This window comes from Manis pentadactyla, chromosome 16 (assembly GCF_030020395.1).
Source record: "Manis pentadactyla isolate mManPen7 chromosome 16, mManPen7.hap1, whole genome shotgun sequence".
Taxonomy (NCBI): Eukaryota; Metazoa; Chordata; class Mammalia; order Pholidota; family Manidae; genus Manis; species Manis pentadactyla.
In genome coordinates this window covers 74,094,929-74,114,817 of record NC_080034.1, presented here as the reverse complement: position 1 = coordinate 74,114,817, position 19,889 = coordinate 74,094,929, and the positions used below count along the sequence as shown (strand labels likewise).

General features: G+C 42.5%; 1 protein-coding gene across 2 annotated transcripts in view; it reads left to right on the top strand.

Moving 5' to 3' along the window:
- LOC118907941 (uncharacterized) overlaps window positions 1-19,889 on the top strand; it is a 279,544-nt gene that overhangs the window by 200,098 nt on the left and 59,557 nt on the right. For both annotated transcript variants that reach the window (XM_057494123.1, XM_057494122.1), the window contains exon 5: window positions 11,828-11,932. In XM_057494123.1, coding sequence (XP_057350106.1) covers window positions 11,828-11,932 — 105 coding nt within the window. The remainder of the gene's footprint in view (window positions 1-11,827; window positions 11,933-19,889) is intronic.

Genomic DNA, 19,889 nt, shown 5'->3' with positions numbered 1-19,889 from the left:
TGCGTCTCAGACGCTGATCCCCTCAGGCTAAGGGGAAAATGCAAGGTTAGTATCTGTGTGTATCCCTATACATTGATATATGTCAAATATGTATGTGTATGGGTGTATGGATATGCATATACATAGTTGATGTGTACACACACACATGCACAGAAACACATCAATTTAAAGCAAAACTCAAGTGGGCCATGAGTTAAAGAGAGAATATGAACATATAAGACATTCTGAAGTATCTGACGATGAGGTGAATGTACTAAGTAAAAACAGCAACATAAAACTTACAACTCCACCTGATTTGAACCATTCTGATATATACTAAGCTTTAGGAAAGTTTTACAAAAATTTTAAGTGATTAAAAAAAAATTAACACCAGAACGTCAATATATATTGTACCTTTTGAACAATTATTAGTTCCCCAAAGCCGCTTGTACACGTAAATGGTTATGAATGTCCCCTTTGAGGTGATGCTTCAAAATATTATGCATAATTTTAATATGTGAATATTCACTCAGCAATGTAAAAAAAGATGCATTTTTTAAACTATCAACTGGCTAGGTTTGAGATTAATTGTAAAATTCACTGTCACTGTAGGTATGGGAAAAAAACTATTTGGGAGGTGGTTTTTATATACCATCTGGAGATTGTTTTGTAATATATAAGATCATAAGGCATAAAATATGCTTATTCGTAGTTCTGGAAATACAGCTTCTAGGTAAATTTGTCCAAAGAGTATGTATGATCAAACGCATAAGAAGATTTTAGGACAAGAATGCTTTATGACAGCTTTTTTTTGATGTATTTTGTTACAAATTATCTACAGTGTATTGGGCTTGTGAAATAAATGATAGTGGTAATTATACAATGAAATATCAAATGAGGCATTAAAACAGTGCTGTGGATTGTTCTATGATCCTATTTAAAAAACATACCTGTGTTTGCGTTGCATACATGAGCGTGTAGACATTATAGTTTGGAGATTATATATAAACCTAAAAGCTGTGGTATCAAGGTGGTTGAGAGTAATTAAGTGATTTTACTTTGCCTGTCTGTTCTTAACACCATTCTGATATTCACCTGTATTACTTGCATATTAAGTATAGCAATGGGAATTTTGGAAATAGCTTTTTAAGCATCAAACTTATCTAGAAAAATTTGTGAATACCAGGAAAAGAAGGAGCTTAGCTCTTTTTCACCTAGGTGACTGTTGAACAGATTTCAAGGACTACTAGCTGATTAATTCAGTAACACATGTGCTGCTGTGTACGTTAGCTGCTCCTCAAGGCTCTGTCGTGTTGCTCCATGCTTCTGTCACAGGGCAGGTGGCTGGATCGATTCTATTTAATATGCTAATTAATGGGGCCTTACTAACGGTGACAACACTAATATGAAAATTCAAATATGGACATGGGAACGTTAAGACAAGACAGTGGCCTCTTGCTCCATGTTCTCACGTATGTGTTTTATCTGCTCGGCCCCTCATCACACAGTCACCATGTTTCTACTGTGTGGTGGGGAGGTTCACACCTTCGCATATCTGGAGAACCAAAACCAGTTGGGAAAACTTGACACCATGCATGAAACCTTTAAAGGGCCCTAAAAAGATTTTCTGGGAGCGCTTTCAAAAATCTGACCTCTCCTTATTTTGTAGGGTTTTGGCTCAGAAACTCAATCTCCGTTAAGTGCGTCCTTTGAAGTCATGCAGGATTCTAAGAGTGCAAGATTAGTCTGCTGAAGTCTGTCCCTCTCTGGGATGCTTACGCTGTGGAGGACAGAAATAGGTGGAGGTTAGGGGTGGTCTGACTGGCGGAGGATCAGGGGGCGGGCAGACGTGGAGATCCTCCTCAGCAGGCGTGGCTGCTGCTCTGCGCCCCCAGCGGTCGGCCCGAAGTGCGGGCGTCTGCTGATGTCAGTCGTTTTCCTGCAGTGGTCCTGGAAGTGTGACCTTCCATGTGGCCTCTCATCCTGGTATGAGATCAGAAATTAAAAAATTCCAGCCTGAACCACCCGGGGCTCCAAAATGAAAAGATGTCTCATGCGTTCAGTTATAAAAATAGCAGAGATTCTTGGGAAGAAGGGTTTGTCTTGGAGGAGAACCGATTGGCCAAGTTGCTTGTGTGTGTGTGGTGTGTGAGCATGTGTGTGTGTCTGGGGGAATGATGTGACTTCTTGAACTTGGTCCGTTCCTTTCCCGTTGGTGAAGGCAAAGAATCAAACTTTGAATCTGGTTCTGTTTCTGTGGTCCGGTGGGTCTGGAGAGTTAGCCTGTCTGTCACCCTGCTGCTGCCCCGCTGAGACTGTGGGAAAGTTTGCTGCACTCACTTCTTGTCTCCTGTTAAAACAGATGTTGCTGTGAACTAATTGCCTTGGGATACTTTGAAGTATAAAGCAGGGTTGGGGGTGGGGAGAGTTCTAGCTACTCCCAGGATAGTCCCAGAGTGATAAAATCAGTAATTCAAAAATCACTTGCCTTTACAAAAAAGAAAAGCCATGTAAATAGAACAAGAATGAGGAAAAGCTGTCTTCAGGCAGGCTAATCTAATCACACACAGAAGGCAGCCTGTTTTCTTACTTGCTGGACCACTTCCACTTTGTATTCTCTCAGGGAACAATATATTAAGTACAGTATTTAGAAATATTTGTTGAATCCTACTGTCTGATTTTGGCAAATGCCGAGGAAAAAAAGAGCATGTCTTGGACTGCTTGAGCCTTCCTGGGAGGGTCTTGGAGTTCTCCCAGAAAGGCTGGCTTCGCGTGTGGGAACCGCTGGTTCAGGGCAGAGCACTGTTAGAATTCGTATTTCAGAGGGCGTTCGTTCTCCTTCAGTTTCTGGAGCGGCCCCGCTGGTCTTGTCTCTGAGGATCCGCAAACACCCGGAGTGGGTGCCAGGCTGGCAGGGTTGCTCTGGCTCGTGCCCCTCATCCTGTTGCAGGAACAGGCCCAGCCCGCCGGGCACCGGCTCACCCAGTGTGAGGAGGGAGGACTCGACGGGACCCAGCGGGGGAGGCCCGCAGATGGGGGGTCTCGGGGCAGGGTGGGCCCCTGTCGGTGCTCAGGCCTCAGGAGGAGATGCCGCAGCATCAGCGTTCGGGCAGCACCTCAAGCTGCGCTGTTTGCACGTGACCATCGCGTGGCACCGACGGAGCGATGATGACGCCCATGCCGGAAACCAGGATGAGCCGCCAGGGATGTGACGTCGTGGCCCCGCCCTGTCAAAGCATGTGCTGGACCCGAAGCGGCTCGTCTGGAGGGGCGTGAGCGAAAGGGGCCCTCAGCCCGCGTCTCCCAGCAGGCCTCGGGCGTGCGCCGCCCCCGCAGGCCACGTCCCGGGTCCTCCCGCGGCCCGTCGCGCTGTTCCCGGGACCTGCCGGGCGGGGGCGCTGTCCTCATGTGCCTCGGCTTCCGGCCTGGGGAAGGGATCGGACCAGAACCGTTCAGCTGCGGACGAGAGAGCAGCACATTGGCCTCGGTGTTTTTTGCAAAGTAAACTGTTGTGGAATCATTTTAGGTGAACGGAAAGGCCCAGAGGCAGGAATGCCGCGCTGACGCCCCTTCGCCCAACCTTCCCGTTGTCGCGGGTCCCCAGGGCGCCGTCGGGCCCAGGAGCGGGCGTGGCAGCCTCCGAGGGGCTGAGCCCGCGGTACCTGGTTTCCGACCGCCCCCGCGTAGGGCCGCGGCCCTGTCTCCCCGCACATGGTGGCTCCTCTGCCGTAGGACAGTTTCCGGCTTGTTTGGATGACCCTGACCGTTTTGAGGAGCTCTGGTCAGTATTTTGCGGCCTGTCCCCATTTGGATTCATCTGTTTTTATCACGATGAGCTTGGGCGTGGATTTTGGGAGGAGGACCCCGGAGGGGCTCACTTCTCTGAGCACTTCACGTCCTGGGGACGCGCAGTCGGCTGGCTGACCGCTGCTGGCGTGGAGCTGGGCCCCGGGGCTGCGTCGCGTTTGCTGGACTGCACGGCGTGAAGTTACCCTTTTCCCCACCATAACATGGGAAGTTAGGAGGACGACAACCCCAGCTCGCGGGGTTGCTGTAAGGTTGAAACGAGGCGGTAAATCACTTAGCACTGAGCCTGGTGCCTAAAAACGCCCACTGAGGGTCAGCACTGCTGTCGCTTTGGCCCGAGGCCCGTCAGAGCAGAGCCGGTGGTCTTGAGAACACTGTCCTCCTCGTTATACAGCCCTCAGCCATTTATCGATGTTGATCAGAACATAAGAATAGAAAGAGTGCCCCCAACCCTTTCTAGTGAGAGGCCTGTATTCGGAGGCCCTGTGGGACGCAGGTTTAGGAGCCCCCTGGCTCTCCCGCTGGAAGACGGCTGACTTGTGGTCAGCAGCCATGGGCCCTCTCTCAGGGGATGCGTCAGGGATGGGCCTGGGGGGTCTGGGGGCCGGCAGTCCTTGCAGGAGCAGGAGAAGGAAAGTAATTTAGGAGCTGAGCCTACATTGTGGTGAGATCTTTTTTTTTTTTCTTTTTCTTGGTCTTTACAGCTTTTGGGTACAGCTTTTAGAGTTCTTAGAATAAAGTGTCTTCAGCACTTCTCTGTAACATGAGGGCTTTGTTGTGCAACCTGAAATGCTTCAGAGGCTGTGCAGTTGTGGCTGGAGCAGTTTGCTGAGCCTGGATAATAGAGCTGGGAGTCCTGTGTAACCACATCTGTTGGAATAAATAAGAACAGCTGGTCTCTTGTACAGATACTGTTTGGCATGAATTTTTTATTTTAGTCTCTCCGTGTACCTAGTAAACAGTAAGCAGGATCCTAATGTTACTGAAAGCCTCCCAAGTCTCCTTCAATAAATGTCCTTTACTCCTTCCCGTTTTAAAGTTCAGGGTGTAGAGCAGGCCTCATACGCCAGAGGGAATGCTGGGAAAATGCTTCCGAGCTGGAGGAGATAAGGTTCCTCTTTTCTGTGCTCTTTCCCGGTTGACCTTCAGCTTTTCTCTTAGATAACACATTTTTTGGAGTGTTCCTTGGGAAAGCAAGATTTAGATAGACTTCTTTGCTGTTCTGTATGTCCTGAGTAAAGCGAGAGCTCCTCATACTCCTCATATTAATGTGGACCGGGCTGTCCCGTGTGCCTAGTGGGGCGAAGACTAGCGCCTGGATAGGTGAATGACGACATATCCTCCTGGCCCTCCTGGAATGACTAGCAGGGACGTTCCTCCCGGGTACCTTTGTGAATTTGTAATAACAAGCTCACTTGAGACCGAACACGCCTTTGCTGTCCTGTGCAGAATATGGGGAGCTCCTGGAATGTCAATGGCGCCATTCACTCATTTCTTCTGTTATCCACAGCGTGAAGGCATTTTCTGTTTAACCTGCCTTGTTAACAGTAGGGTCCAAAGCAGGGGGAACATCATTGTAGGGTCTCTGTCTTACTCTTCTGTCAGGCAGACAGACGTTGAGTTCCCTGCTGGGGCCACAAATGTAAATAAGAATAAGATGGGATCTATTTACCCCAAGAATCAAGCAACAGTCTTTATCAGCTCTGGGACATTTTTTGTTCTTTTAAGCCTTTGTAAGACTCCTGTGGTCATCGAGGATGTGCACAAAAGTATAGGTTACTGTCACTGGGGACGCAGTACAACCTCGTTCTTGCCCCTCTGAGGTTAGGCATGACCTTGTGACTCGCACTGGCCCATGAAACATGAGCAGAGGTCAAATCTATTACTTCCCAGATGAAGCTTTGAGTCACTGCGGGATTTGTTTGATCCCCGTCCACCTAGTTTAATGGAAAGATCTGTTGAGATGGAGTCTGTAGGCTGGTCCCTGAGGGGCCCTGATGCAGACAACTCCGGGCCTTGGTTGGATCTGAAGTGTGAGGCAGAAGTAAGCTTGGTGGTGACAGTCAGGAAGGTTTGGGGGTGCAGCACGTCACTGTGACTTCAGGCCGCCGAAGCGAAGGCCTGGCTGGCTGGGCTGAGGGGGGAAATTTAGTCATGATGGTGGCCGTGGCAGAAAGTGCATGCGCGCAGCCCTTACTGTGCACAGAGCCTGGGTGTCATCTTGGAGGGGCATCAGCATTTCAGTGTCATCGTCAGCTTACCAGGGGGTTATATCCCTTCTGATACTGTAAGTGTGCCTTTCACCAAATACCTTTCCTTAATGGAGAATGATTCTAAAGAGGGAGAACTCAAAGTGTGTGTGTACACACACACACACACACACACACACACACACACTCCCTCTCCCTCCCTACACACACACACACACACACACACACACACACACACACACACACACACACACACACACACACACACACACACACACACACACACACACACACACACACTCCCTCTCCCTCCCTCCCTCCCAGCGGTCATATGAGAGATTTGGATGCCAAACTACAAACTACTGGTTGATTGATTCTAAAGAGGGAGAACTCAAAGTGTACGTACACACACACACACACACACACACACACACACACATTCCCTCTCCCTCCCTCCCTCCCAGCGGTCATATGAGAGATTTGGATGCCAGGAAGAATTTTTTGGGTGGACATAATGCTTAATTTATATTTAGGGAATTTCCACTGTTAAAGCACACAGCTTGTAAAGTCTGAAAAGAGGAGGAGGAGTTGGAAAAGCTGGGAAAAAAAGGGCCCAGGGATGTGGCTGACAATATTCCTTTTAATTTAAAGCCACCTGAAGGCTTCAGTTGAATAATAAAGTAATTCCCATATGGTTTCCGTTCTTTCAACAGTAGAGCCTCAGAGACGCAGTCTACTTTTAGCCTTGGCCTCTGCTTGCTTCTTTGTCTGCTGGCTGGTAGGAAATGTGAGCAAAGCTGCTGCTCCAGGGGGTGGTTCCCAGGCCCCACTTCCCCTGTGGGCAGGTTGGCTCGCTCGGCAGGGGAGCCCCTCCCGGGCGCTCTGCACGCATGGTGCCCGGGCACAGCCGGGCACCCTCTCTGGAGGCGACCTCGTGCCTCGTGAGCGGGAGCCTCCTTCTGGGTACTTTTCTCAACCCCCTTTTGTTCTCCCCCCCTTAAATTCTCTTTACAGTAAACTTTTTTGCCCCAGAGGGAAATCCCAATATTCATATGGGTTTTGTTGTTTTCTCTTGAAGTTGTAACCCTCAGAATCTTTAGAAGGGCAAATATTCAGTAAGTCCTGTAGCTGGAATACAGAGTTATTTTCCATTCGCTGTACTTTCATGACTGAAATTCTCTTTTCCTTGTCCTGTGGAAGTTTCCTCCCCACCATGTCCATATGAGTTCATGGTGTACGCAGGAAGTTTATGAATTTTGAGTAACAGCTTCACAGCACAATGCTTACTCTAATCGTGCTGGAATATATGCAACGCCCCCCAAGCCCCCGCCCTTTCTCCTGTCCCCCTCTCCTTTCTCCCAATTTTCTTTCTTTTCAGTGTCAGTGTGAAATGACTTCATTTCAAATATTAATGAGAAGTAGGTAGTTTTCTTTTGAGAGAAACTTAGAAGAAGATATATAAGTATATAAATTTGGATCTGAAGTTATTCATCTGATTTTTCAAATAGGCTGAATTAAACTCACTAAGGCCTGGAAGTCCATAGTGACCATGTACTGTGGGTTGTGTGTAAGTGCTTTGGTCTGAATTTTTGAGCTTCTACACTAACAGCATTAAAAAGCCATAAGATGACTTTGAAACATGTGAGGAGAATGTTTCAAGGAACTGTCCAGGAGGATGTCAGAAGACAGGAATTTTGACACTACTTCATTGTGACAGTGTCGCCATGTAGCCTCTATACCTGATGGTCCATTGAAAAAGCGAGATTCACGCCTCTCACCTTTCCACCTTTCTTCACTCACGGACAGTCAAAATAATATGTTTTAAGTGTCCTGAATCTTTGGAAGAAAAGTTCTACAAAATTACAGGAAGTAGAGGAGGACCATTTATACTGCAGAATGAAAAGAGTTTGAAAAGAAATGGGGTTGCGAGCTCTTCCCACTGACCAGACAGCAGGAAGGGGTGAGACCTGCTCCCTTCCCGCCGAAGCCGGCGTTGTGAGGAGGGCCCTCTGGCAGGTCACTGTCGCACCAATCAGTTTCCTCTTAATTTGAAATGAAAAGTACATGTTGAGTAAGAGGCACTCTAAAGATGAGCTCCTGCCAAAATGGGCCTTCACAATTCTCAGAAATCACTAGTGGGATATATTACTAGGATGAAAATGATCATATCTGGCCTGTAAATTAAATGCTGGTTTCTGTCTCCTGTACAATGTGTCCCCAAGTGGCATTTCGTGTTTCTAGAAATGCCTTCTATAAATTGGACTAATACACAGTGTATGATTTTTTTCCTTTTTGAGTTTTAATTGTCAATTCTGAATACAGTGACTTTGAGTCAAAAGTAGAATGGAATGATAGACACGATCCTAACAACAATCCCACCAAAATGTCTGTGTCCATATGTTTTCAGTGCAAATTTTTAACGCATATATACCATTTGCAAAAATGTCTTGGTTTCATTATAACTTTACAATAGTATATTTAAAAATCTGCTTCATGAGGTGAAGGTACAGGTATTTTACCCTTTTCTCTAGCTCTCTACACCCTTCTATTTTTCTGCCTGTTTAAACACTGCATTTCTTTTCACATTGCTCATGTCAACAGTTCTTTCCTGTAACTGCTATGAAGTCTTCCATGTTATATACTCAACTTGATACTAAAAATTGAAACCCAGTGACTGGTGTTTACAAACACTTTCTTTTCCAATTTTGTGACCCTGTGCCTCTCTGAAAGGGGTCAAATGAAAGCTCCTTTAATTTTGTCAACTCAGTGACACAATACGACACTCTGTTTGCTTCAGACTTGGTCTTGTAACCTTCTTATAGGTCTGTTATATTGGTCTGGTATATGTTATATTGCTCTGTTAACCCTCAGGTGTTTGATCTTTGTTTTTTTTCTTGGTGGGAGAAGAAATACAAGCCTTTAAGAGAAGAGAATTTTCTTTCCAGTTTCAGTGTTGTTCTTCTTAGTCTTGATGTTCTCCAATTTCATGATGATGTATGGGTCTTACTGATATGAAGTGGTGCTTGGAGTCATGTGGAAACTACATCTCCTGTTAGTCCTGGGTCATTTTTCTTTTGTTATTCTGCGATGTTTCCCTCAGGTTTTCTCTGTTTCTTATTATGGAATTCCCGTAGGTCAGATGTTGGAGCCCCTCCCTTGATCCTCTACATCTCTTGTCTTTTCGTCACAATTTTTGTCTTTCTGTCTCTATCATATATTTATTACGTCTGGGGAGATTTTGACTCAATCTGTAAGCTTTTTAGCTGGTAGTCAAGATTTCAGTTTCTAAGAGCTCATGCTTGTTCTGTTATCTTTTATGGCACATATTTTTAAATACATTAAAACAATGGTATAAAGCACCAGCATTCTGCCAGGAATCCATCTATCATAAAGATCCACCTTGTAGAGTCAAAATTCCCTGTGGGCATTTGAAGACACATCTAAAATTACCCTCCAGTTGCATAATCTGACCATTTAGGGAAAGAATATCAGTTGCTCATTGGCCGTCTGATCTGACTTTTCCTTTACTGTTAGTGAGTCCTGAGTGGGAGCCAGGTACAGGCTGAGAAAGAAGAACACAAGTGCTGCCCTCAAGGAGTTCAGGGCCCAGCGGGGTTCAGGAAGGGGTGAAAGCAGGGCCCTTAGGGATAAAAAAGGCCAAACTGTGCTGTAAGGAGTTCTAAGCCAGAGAATGTATATATATGTATTTCTTTTTTAACCAAGATGAACCCTTTTGTACACATGGCCTTTTATTTATTGAGAGGTATGGAAAGTTAGATTGTTGGATGAAGACTATTACTTTTGATACATGTGTCCATCCATCATCTGTACCAAGAGCAAATTTACCAAAATGTAATTAACAGTGGGTGTTGTAATTTTTTAAAAACCTGAGTAACCCTATTATGTGTGAAAGTGTCATTTCATTATTGTAGCTTGAATTATTTACTAGTCTTCCTTTTATCATTCACTCACATTAATGTATAAACCCTAGTATACCTATAAGCAAAAGGCATCAGTTTCTCCTCCTCCTCCTCCTCTTATGCCTCATTCTCTCTCTCCCTCCTGCACTTCTTTAGCCTTGTTCTCCTGTAGTACAGGTATAAAATAGGCCTCGTTCAACTTGTGTCTGAATATTTTCTACAAAAATAACCTTCTACTCAGTATTATGACGTGATTATTTCCTGAAGAAGTGGTTGGATGTATACTATGTAGATTATTGTTTAGAGAGAAGGTGGTGTTGGTTTTATTAATTAATCACATTCAGGCCATCTGTTCTTAGATCTTAGGAAATGTAAATGAAGCTTTTGTTGAGTCAGGACTTGAATTGGAAAGCAGGGGGCATTTGTGGAGTCTCTTGAACTTTCTCCTGAACACTGATGTCCGTGACTTGTTTAGAGCTGTCTTGATGTGGAATGGGAGAACCGTGTTTCAGGACTTCTTAGCCCGGCTTCAGAGCAGGACTTAATTGAATCAGCTCATCATGGTGTGACTCCGTTTTGAAAGCTTTCTACAAAAATATACAAAGTCCGACAGTCTCATTCGGAAAGGACAATAATTGGCCCTACTTACTATATATAAATTTCCATTCCTAAAATGTGTTTTTAATTTGGAAATTTGGCCACCAGCATATTTTAACTCAAGAAGAAGTGAAGAAGAAATTGCGTACAATGTAGTTAGGCATTAAGCTTGTCAGTTTCTTATCAATGAAAAATTTCATTTCTTGGGTGAATAATTTTGAAACTCTATGTGGCTATTGTTTGTTGTTTAGGGTAAAGCTGTTTGCATGGAGCTTTTAGGATGAGGACCTAGACCAGAGCTACAGTAGAGCAGCCACTGTTCTGCTGAGGATTGATCATAACCTGTATGTGATGACACATTTGTATTATAGTGAAGTTTCACATTTAAGACATAAAAATGGCTTTCACTGTTTAACTAATAAAATTACTTAAGGTTGTAGTTAATCAACAGTTAAACACTTTGCTGATGGTCAGAGCGCAAGGTGAAGGGTATAGTCTTGGCTATAATGCCCTTGGTTCTTGGAGTACCATCAGGAGGAAGGCATGTGGTACAGATGGTAAGAAGCTGGAAAAAAAATTTGACTCAGTTTGACTTTATAAGTTAAGAAAAATTGAATTATTTGTTCAGGTACACTATAAATATGTGGAAATTTATATCTGTATCTTTGAATTTCTTTAATTAGAGCCATCAACACAGTATAGGACCCCCAAACTTTGTGTAGACCAGGTTCTGTACTACAAGTCACATCATGTCACAGCACTTGTAGGGGGATGTTGATAAATTGCATGATTGCTTTTTTCCTGATTGATGGTAATAAACGGCAATGATTTATCACTCTGCTTTTCAAGTGGGCTCCAATAGTGATAAGAAACTAAGCTATTCAACAGAAAAGTGGAGCTCCTTGTTCTCCCAGAAGCATGTGTCTAGATATTAGCAATGGAGAGGGACGACGAGAAGGGAGATCATGTAAGGATCGTTCTGGGAGCATTCCTCGCGGTCAGAACTGCGTGAAGAGCTCCTTTTCACGCCTGGCTCTCTGTCTGCTCTGCCAGCAGCCCTCGTATCTGGATCTTTATCGGGTTACTCCTGTGATGTCTACATTTTCATTTACCTTGGCTGCCATTTAATTAGGAAAAGAGACACATGGTTGAGGCAAGGAATGGAGCTGAGAGTGGCTGAACCTTGTTAGTATGTGAGGCTGCAACGTCCCCTCGGGCATCTGATGGAGCAAAGTCTTAATTTTACCAAGCCAGATTCTCAGTTCTTGCTTTCCTAATTTTTCCCAACCTTTTATGATTTTTTTGAAATTACAGAAGTGATGAAGTCTCTGAGGTCCCATTTCGAGAAGCTGGTCCCCTTCAAGATGTGTCTAAATGATTTTAAATGCAAAGATGTATCTGATGCCACGGAGGACAGAGGTAAGACGGTGGGGGTGGGGGGTGATCTCTCTCTGGGCTTCTCAGACAGAGAAGACTTCGTCCAGATCTTAATAAATTTCATACTGGAGTTCTAGAAAATTCCTTTTAGAAAAAACCCCTCTGCTCAACAAAGTGTGAAAACCTCTGGTCTAGGCCGTCACAAACTGTGAAATAGCTTCCTTCCTCCAGCACCCCGGGCTTGGACATTTGCTTTCCACCTGCCCTTAGCAACACATTTCCAAAAAGCACGTTGACATGGGTCATAGCTGGAGCTGACTTCTTTCCTCAGACCATCACACGGCCCCTAATATTATAAATGTTTCTGCTGCTCGGCAGGTGTACGGTTGCCTAAGGATGGATAGGAAGGAAGGAATGGCATTCAGTTAATTCCATTTGTCTATTTCTTTATATCTGTACATGTAGTTTTTTAGTTATTTGATTATATTTCCTACCCACTTAGGGCAGGAATCATATCTTGCTCAAATTTACCACCTCATATGCAGTTACAACACTAGCCAGCTCCCTACTCACTCCTTTATGTTCATGTGGACCAGGCACCATTCTAGAGGAGGATGTATGTTACATAGAAGGTTATAAATAAAAACCTTCAGGGCTGTTGGATGGAAAATTCTGAGACAGTGAGAAACCTGCACACACAGTAAGCTCGTCTGATGGCCTGTGATGCCTCGGGTGACAGCCCCCCTGCCCGCTAGCGACTGTCTGGCTTTCTCACCTTGAAGGCTACCACACCATTGTGCAAATCCCCAGTGCTGTGCACGGGGAGCCTCACAAAGAGTGTCGGCTGCAGAATCTGATAGGAGAGTGATGGTGATGAGAGCTGGGAGATTGTGAATTATCAGAGTTTGTATAACCACATTTGATTCTGCAAGGGCCTCAGGCCGGAGTATCTTTGAGGTATACACAGAAGCAGTTAAGACTTTGCTCTATGTGTTATTTTCAGGCACAACCAGGTGACTGAAATAGTACCTTTGAGTTATAAAGGGGACATTGCTTCTCCAAGTCTTTGTGGATTTGTAGATAAAGTTGTAGTCATTAAATCTGACCTTAAGCCAAGCAATTTCAATTTCTTTAAGGAAAGAGGTTAAGATGTTAAGATGGATGGGGCCACCTGCTTTTTGGAATTTCTTGAAATAGAACATTTTGAATCCTGTGAAAAGAGAAAAGAAGCAGTACTTATAGCCTCATAGTGTAGCAGCAGCAACTGACTGTTAGATTCACCTCCTCTGGGCGCTATTTTAAAGTGACTTTACATAGGACTCATTTTCACAGCTACCAGGCGAGGCAGGTAATTGCTCTTTCCCTCATTGTATAGTTGGGGAAACTGACCCTAATAAGGTTTTATAACTTGCCCAAGGTCGCACAGCTAATAGCTGGTAAAGCTGGGACTTGCACCCACATAGCCTGGCTCCCCAGTCTTGGCTCTTAATATCCATGTGCACCATGAATGGATACCTGGAAAATGTTTTAGAAATCAACTCACATTTAATGTTTTGAGTGTGAATGTAGAATACAGTCCTCCAGGGAACCCTCATGAAAATGACATACATCAGGGCATTGTTAGTTTAAAACTTAGTAGTTTTTAAATAGAGATTTGTACAATATTAGGCTTACCTAAGTTAGACATCATCTATAGGGGGTAAAAAGCCTTTGAGTGGCTTAAGAGGTCGGTGCTCAGTAAATTAATAAAGGAATAGAATATTGTGTGGCAGAACAGTGGGTCTGATGTAAAGTTCATAGTTAAGAATTGCATCCTGACCTGAGCCTTGCTTTTAGCTTTTCTGTCATTCTGACCCCTGCCGTGGACACGCCCAGCTGGCAGGTGAGAGACTTGCAGAAACCATCCAAGATGCTCTGTCTCTGTTCCCGCACCTTCTCTCTGGACCAGCTCCTGACTCACTAGCTTACCTAGTGCTCTTCCTGACTTGACTCTCTGGGCTCATTTTTTGCAGTTAAGTTTTTCCAGTGTTTGAAACTCAGTTTCCCTAAGTAACTTCCGACTTTGGTCAGCCCTTAGACCCTCAACAATTACTTGCTGTCTGAGTACGAATTTTACCGTGACTCCTGCCCCCATAAAACCCAGCCTCCTTCTGCCTTCTTGAACTACTTTTTGAAGCCAAACGTGCTGGTTTATGTCTTATTCAGAATTCCGTTTTCTTAGAGCTCTCTGGAGGGTTATATGGGCTGATGGCTCCCCACCCACTTGACGTTTTGCCCATTACGTGTTTCTTCCAAGGAATGGAGATGTTACTCTCCTTTTCTGACAACGTGGGAGACATTCTCTTCTTGTTCCTCTCCAGGAAAAATCTCATAATCTAACTAGACGAACCCTTTCTGAAAAATTAGACCAAATGGCATTTGTAAACTCCAAGGAAAGCATTTTTCTTCTGTGAAGTATTCCCAGGCTGGAAGTGTTAGAAACTTTACATATCCTGATACCAGTTAGGTTTATGGAAAAAATGAGGAGTATAAACAGCTGGCTACACTGTCAATTGAACCCTGTCAAGCTCATTTTTTCCCTTGCCCTGTGTGCTGAAAAAGTTGCAGCATTTGGAAGTCACATTTATGAGATGAATGAAAAAAATGAATGGGTAAAGTTTATTTGCTGAAAGGAAGACTGGGTGGCTCTTTATGCCTTTTTAGTAAGTTCAAGTGAAAGAAATATTAGGAAATGTGTGTAGGGATTGTGTGCCTGTATCTTCTTTCACATTGTTTTCACTCACAACGAAATCAATGCCCTATCAGCTTGCCGGCATGCCCGATACCACTGGGGTTTGTTTTATTTCAACTCATGATCTCAACCCACTAGGCAATGAAATGCCTCATCTTGAGAAACAAGTATGATCTACCTGTTTTTGGTTACCAGGAACCATAAAAAACCTACGGATCTGTGGTATTTATTTGTTTTCAGTGTCAGATAAAAGAAAAGTCATGTTTTTTTTGCAATTCATGCTGCACGAATGATTTTCTTTATAAGGTTATTTTATTTACTAATTAGCATCGACTGTGTAGTGCATTAGAAATAGTCTTATCATGCCTGTTTTATGACTGAGAACTACTCGTGATGAAAATATGCATAGCCAGTGACTTACGTAAGGTACTTGTGGGCTTTAGGTAAAGGCACTGATGATCACGTGTTACAAACACTGACTGGATTGATGTGTTCAGAGGATGGTTAATACTAAATGTGACTAACTTCATTGTCTACTGTGCCCTCTTTTAAGAATCAGATTAGTGGCATGTCTGAAATTAGACTTTGATTGAATCTAATGCGTTTTAGAGACATAACCTCTTTCTTGTTTCGAAAAAGCAACTATGACCAAGAGAGTCACCTGCTCATTTTATGGGTGCTTTATATTACAGAAGTTTTGTAAGCAATATTCTTCTGCACAGTTTACAATCTACCATGATTTTCTGTGGCATAGTGAAAATTTGAGAGCTAAACATACCTGTATGTTTATTAAAACAATGAATATTAAAAGGTAGTGTGGCCCAGATGGGTTTCACTGGTGAATTTTCTCAGTTAAGGATGCAAAAGCACTAATTTTACTAAAACTGTTTAGTAAAATAGAGGAGACAATAACACATTTTATGTAGCTATCATAATCCTGATGCCAAACAAACAAAAAAAGAAAAAAATTTGTAAAAGCTGAGCCTTAACAAAATAACTACAAAATAGAATGCAGCAGTGAATAAAAGTGATAATATATCACAAACAAGTTGGCTTTATCCCTCGAATGCAAAGTTACGAATTTGAAACTTTATGTAATTAACTTGTAAAATCACAAAACTAGAGGAAAAGAAATCACATGATGATTTACATAAATGCAGAAAAATCATTTGACAAATGGAACATTCATTTATAATAAAAACTTCACTCAAAGTGGGAATGGTATGGAGCTTTTAATCTGATAAAGTGAATCTGTGAAAATGTGAATCTTACTGTGGAAATGCTAGATTTTTTAACCCCAAAACTGGTAACTAGGCAAGCGTGTCTACTGTCACCTCTTTTAGCTATTGTTTTGGAGGTCCTAGCTAGTACAATAGGAGAAGAAAAAGAAATACAGATTAAAAGGGAAGCAGCAAAACTCCCTGCTTGCAGATAACATAGCTGATTGCACAGAATATGCTAAGAATCTACAGAGCAGCTATGAGGAAAAATAAATCAGCAGACTTGCACAGGATAGACTGTCAATATACAAATTTAAATGCATTTTTATATGCTAGTATAAAGAATTAGAAAAAAAATGAATTCCTTTTACAGTAGAATGTAATGTTGAATCTTCAGTTATTTCCAAATTGATCTCTAAATGTAATCCCATCCCAAGTACCGCCAGGCTTTTTTGTTTGTTCTGTAGCAAGACAGGTTAATTTTCAAACTTCTGTGGAAGTGAAATGGAAGTTAGAATAATCCAAAACAACATGAAAAAGAAGAACAAAGTCTGACTTCATGACTTAGTGTAAAACTACAGAAATCAAGACTTTGTGATACCTTCTTCATAAAAAGAATCAAATAAAGCAAAGCAAGGAACAGAACTGAGCCCAGATACAGACCCACACTTGCACAGTCGACCACCTTCCAATGGAGGTGCCAAAGTAGTCCAGTGAAGAGAGGGAATTCTTTTTAGAAAAGGATTTAGGTGCCCTGAAAACATCCACCCTCCAGTGCGCCACTCACAATGATGCGTTTGACGTGGATTATAGACCTAGAAACAAAAGCTGCTAACATTGTAAAGCTTCCAGAAGAAAAGAGAAGGAAGAATCTCTTTGCAATTTGGGGATAAACAAAGATTTCCTAGGACACAGAGAACAAAAGCCATAAAAACCGATAAATTAGACTTAATCAAAATGGAAGATTTGAGCAAACCAAAAAAAAAAATTAAAAAATTGACAGAATGCCTGAAGAAGGACTGTTATCCAAGAAAAGATTTTTATGAAGCACTTCTACAGCTCAATGAAAAAGAGGTAAAAATTTGGTCTAGTACTTCACCAAGGAAGATGTACAAATGTGTAAGAACACAGTAGGCAAAAATGCTCAGTGTCATTTATCAGGGAAGTGTGAATAAAACCACAATGAGAGACATCCATTGAAATGGCTAAATTTACAAAGATGAACAGCAGACGTTGGTGAGGATGTGGAGCAATGGGAGCTCTTTCATCTTTGGTGGGCATGTACAGTTGTGCAACCACTTTGGACAAAAGTCTGGTAATTTCTTCTAAAACTAAACCTCTACATACCTTAGGACCTAACAGTCTCACTTCTAGGTATTTTCCAAAGAGAAATTAAAACATATGTTCACATTCTTATATAAGAATGGTCATGACAGCTTTACTTAGAAAAGCCCAACGTAGAAATAGCCCCAGTGTTGAACAGGAGGGAAGTAGATAAATTGTGATGGTCACGATTGGAATACTCTGGCTGTAAAAAAGAGCAAACTACTGATTCATGTACTAAGATAACCCTGAAAACCTTTATTCTACATGAAAAACCTTACACAAAAGAGTACCTACTGTCAGGTTATATTTATATCAAGTTCTTGAACAAGAAAAACTAATTTATGATGAAAATATATGAAAACAGAAGGGATAAGGGGCATGGATTGGTCAGGAAGGTCATGAGGGAAATTTTTGGGGTGAGGGTAATGGTCTTTATTTGGATGGAGGTTTGTGTGAACATGTATACATTTGTCAGAGCTTACTGAATGGTACATTTAAAATTTATGTATAGCACTGTATGTTCATTTTGCTAGTAAAACACTAAAGATTTTGAAGTCTTCCTCGCACATGCTGAAGTGTTTAGGGGTAAAGTGTATTGACCTTCGCAACTATCTTACAAATGGATCAAAAAATATAGATTGATTAAAGGAAAGAGGAAAGTATCTGATAAAACACAAATAGAACCAGGTATTAATTTTGGAATCTAGGTGGAGGGAAAATGGGTTTTCACTGTATGATTCTTTCAACTCTTCTGTATCTATGAATGTTGTCATAAATACTGGGGGAGAAGATCCTTTTTCAATTCCAGCCTCGAAAGGTAGAAATGATTATCTTAACTTACAGGTGAAGGCACCAAAGTCCAGTTCCTCAAAATCCGGTTGTTCAACAGCAGAGCTAATGTTACCAGTGGGGGGCTCTGCTCCTGCAGTCTGTGCAGCTGGTCCTCCACCCCTGCACTCGTGCTCCCCTTGCCGACCGGAGCACCCAGAGTCCATTGGCTGCTGCAGGAAGCGGGCATGAAGCCTCAGTTGTGCTTTGAACCCCTGTGGCTACTCTCCATTTTCTCAGTAAACTGACTTTTTTTTTAAACAAAAATTATTCTTCAGGGAAAAGATGTCAGTAGTCAGCTTATTGAGTACACTTGTGCTAAATACCTGTAAAAGACAGAGATGAAACCAGTTATACAATCTCTTTTCTCAAATAATTATATTCCTTTCTAAGTTCATGTACAAAGAATTTTAGATACCCAAATTCCAAGGGTTTTAGAATCATAAGCCCGTGCCTCAGTGTATTTCTTTCTTCCCTTGTTCAGGCAGAAGTCCAGCGGAGTCTTGTGGGAGATGTACCGACCTGTGTCCACGTGTCCCCTCCGGGGGGCTCTCTGAGCCGGGGAAGGGATGCACTGCTGGCTGGGCAAGGACAGGGACCCTGAGCCCAGTCTGACTTCACCTGAGCCTGTCGCTTGGCTCTCTCCACATTGTCCGTTGGTTTTGCTTTCCATATTTGATGTGAAGATAAAAATAAAGCAAATTTCAAAGTTGAAAGGGAGTTAAAAAGATAATCTAGTCAAATCTCATTTTACTGGTGAGAAAATTGAAGCCTAGTGATTTGTTCAAGGTGCCAGACCTAGGTGGCTGCACAGCCACACCTTAGGACCATCTTTCCCTGACTTCAGTCCTTCCTTTAGTAGCTGTGAAAGTACTCCCGGGAGAAACGTGCCACGGCAGCACAAAGTGGTGTCAGCGATGCTGTTTCTTAAGGTACACGTAAACATAATGTGCACATTCTCTGATACTCAGAGAATATAAGCCTTCTGGACTATGATAGGTGTGCTAAGATTTTATGTCAAATGTATACTTGTATAGCCACATGGAGATTACTATATGGAAGTGGTAAAATCCATCATTTTGTTAATACTCTGAATACTGTGCTGGAACTTTTTTATAGATTATTCTTAACTGTAGTATTCAATATGTCTAATAAATTATGAGATTCAGTATTTCAGTCATAGATGTTCCCCTGAGACTTGCTGAATGGGAGTATGTAAAGCAACACTGTACAGCTTGCATTTTGAAATAACAGGACTTTTGCATCATTCTAAATAAATATACTGGCATCTTTTCAAATACATTGTTTTCCTTCTGTCCTGAAAAAAGCCAAAAACCATTTTGAGGTAAAGCAGGCTAATGAAATTTGTTTCAGCCAAATGTGTATTGGCAGCTTTTTAATTTTGGGTAGTTTGTGTTTTGTAGACTTTATGTTAAGAATGTTAAGTAATTTTTTTAAACATCTTTATTGAGATATAATTGAAGTACAATAAACTGCACATATTTCAATACAATTTGATCAGTTTTGACATGTTTATACAGAGGCAAAACCATCACCATAATCCAGATAAGGCATATTTTCATCACCCTCAAAACTTTCCTCAGAGCCATTTTACAATATCCCCCTTCCTGCAACCCCATCCACAAGTAATCATTGGGTTGGGTTTTTCCCCACTGTGAATTAGTCTCCATCTCCTATAATTTTGTATGAATACAGTCATAAAAATACACATTTTTTTGGCCAGGCTTTTCACTTAGCATGTGTTTGATACTCGTCTATGTTCTTGTGTGTATAAGAATTTTGTTCATTTTAACTTTGCCCTATAGTATTCCATTACATGGATGGATATGTCATAATTTGCTGATCTGCTTATCTGTTGGACATTTTAGGTTAA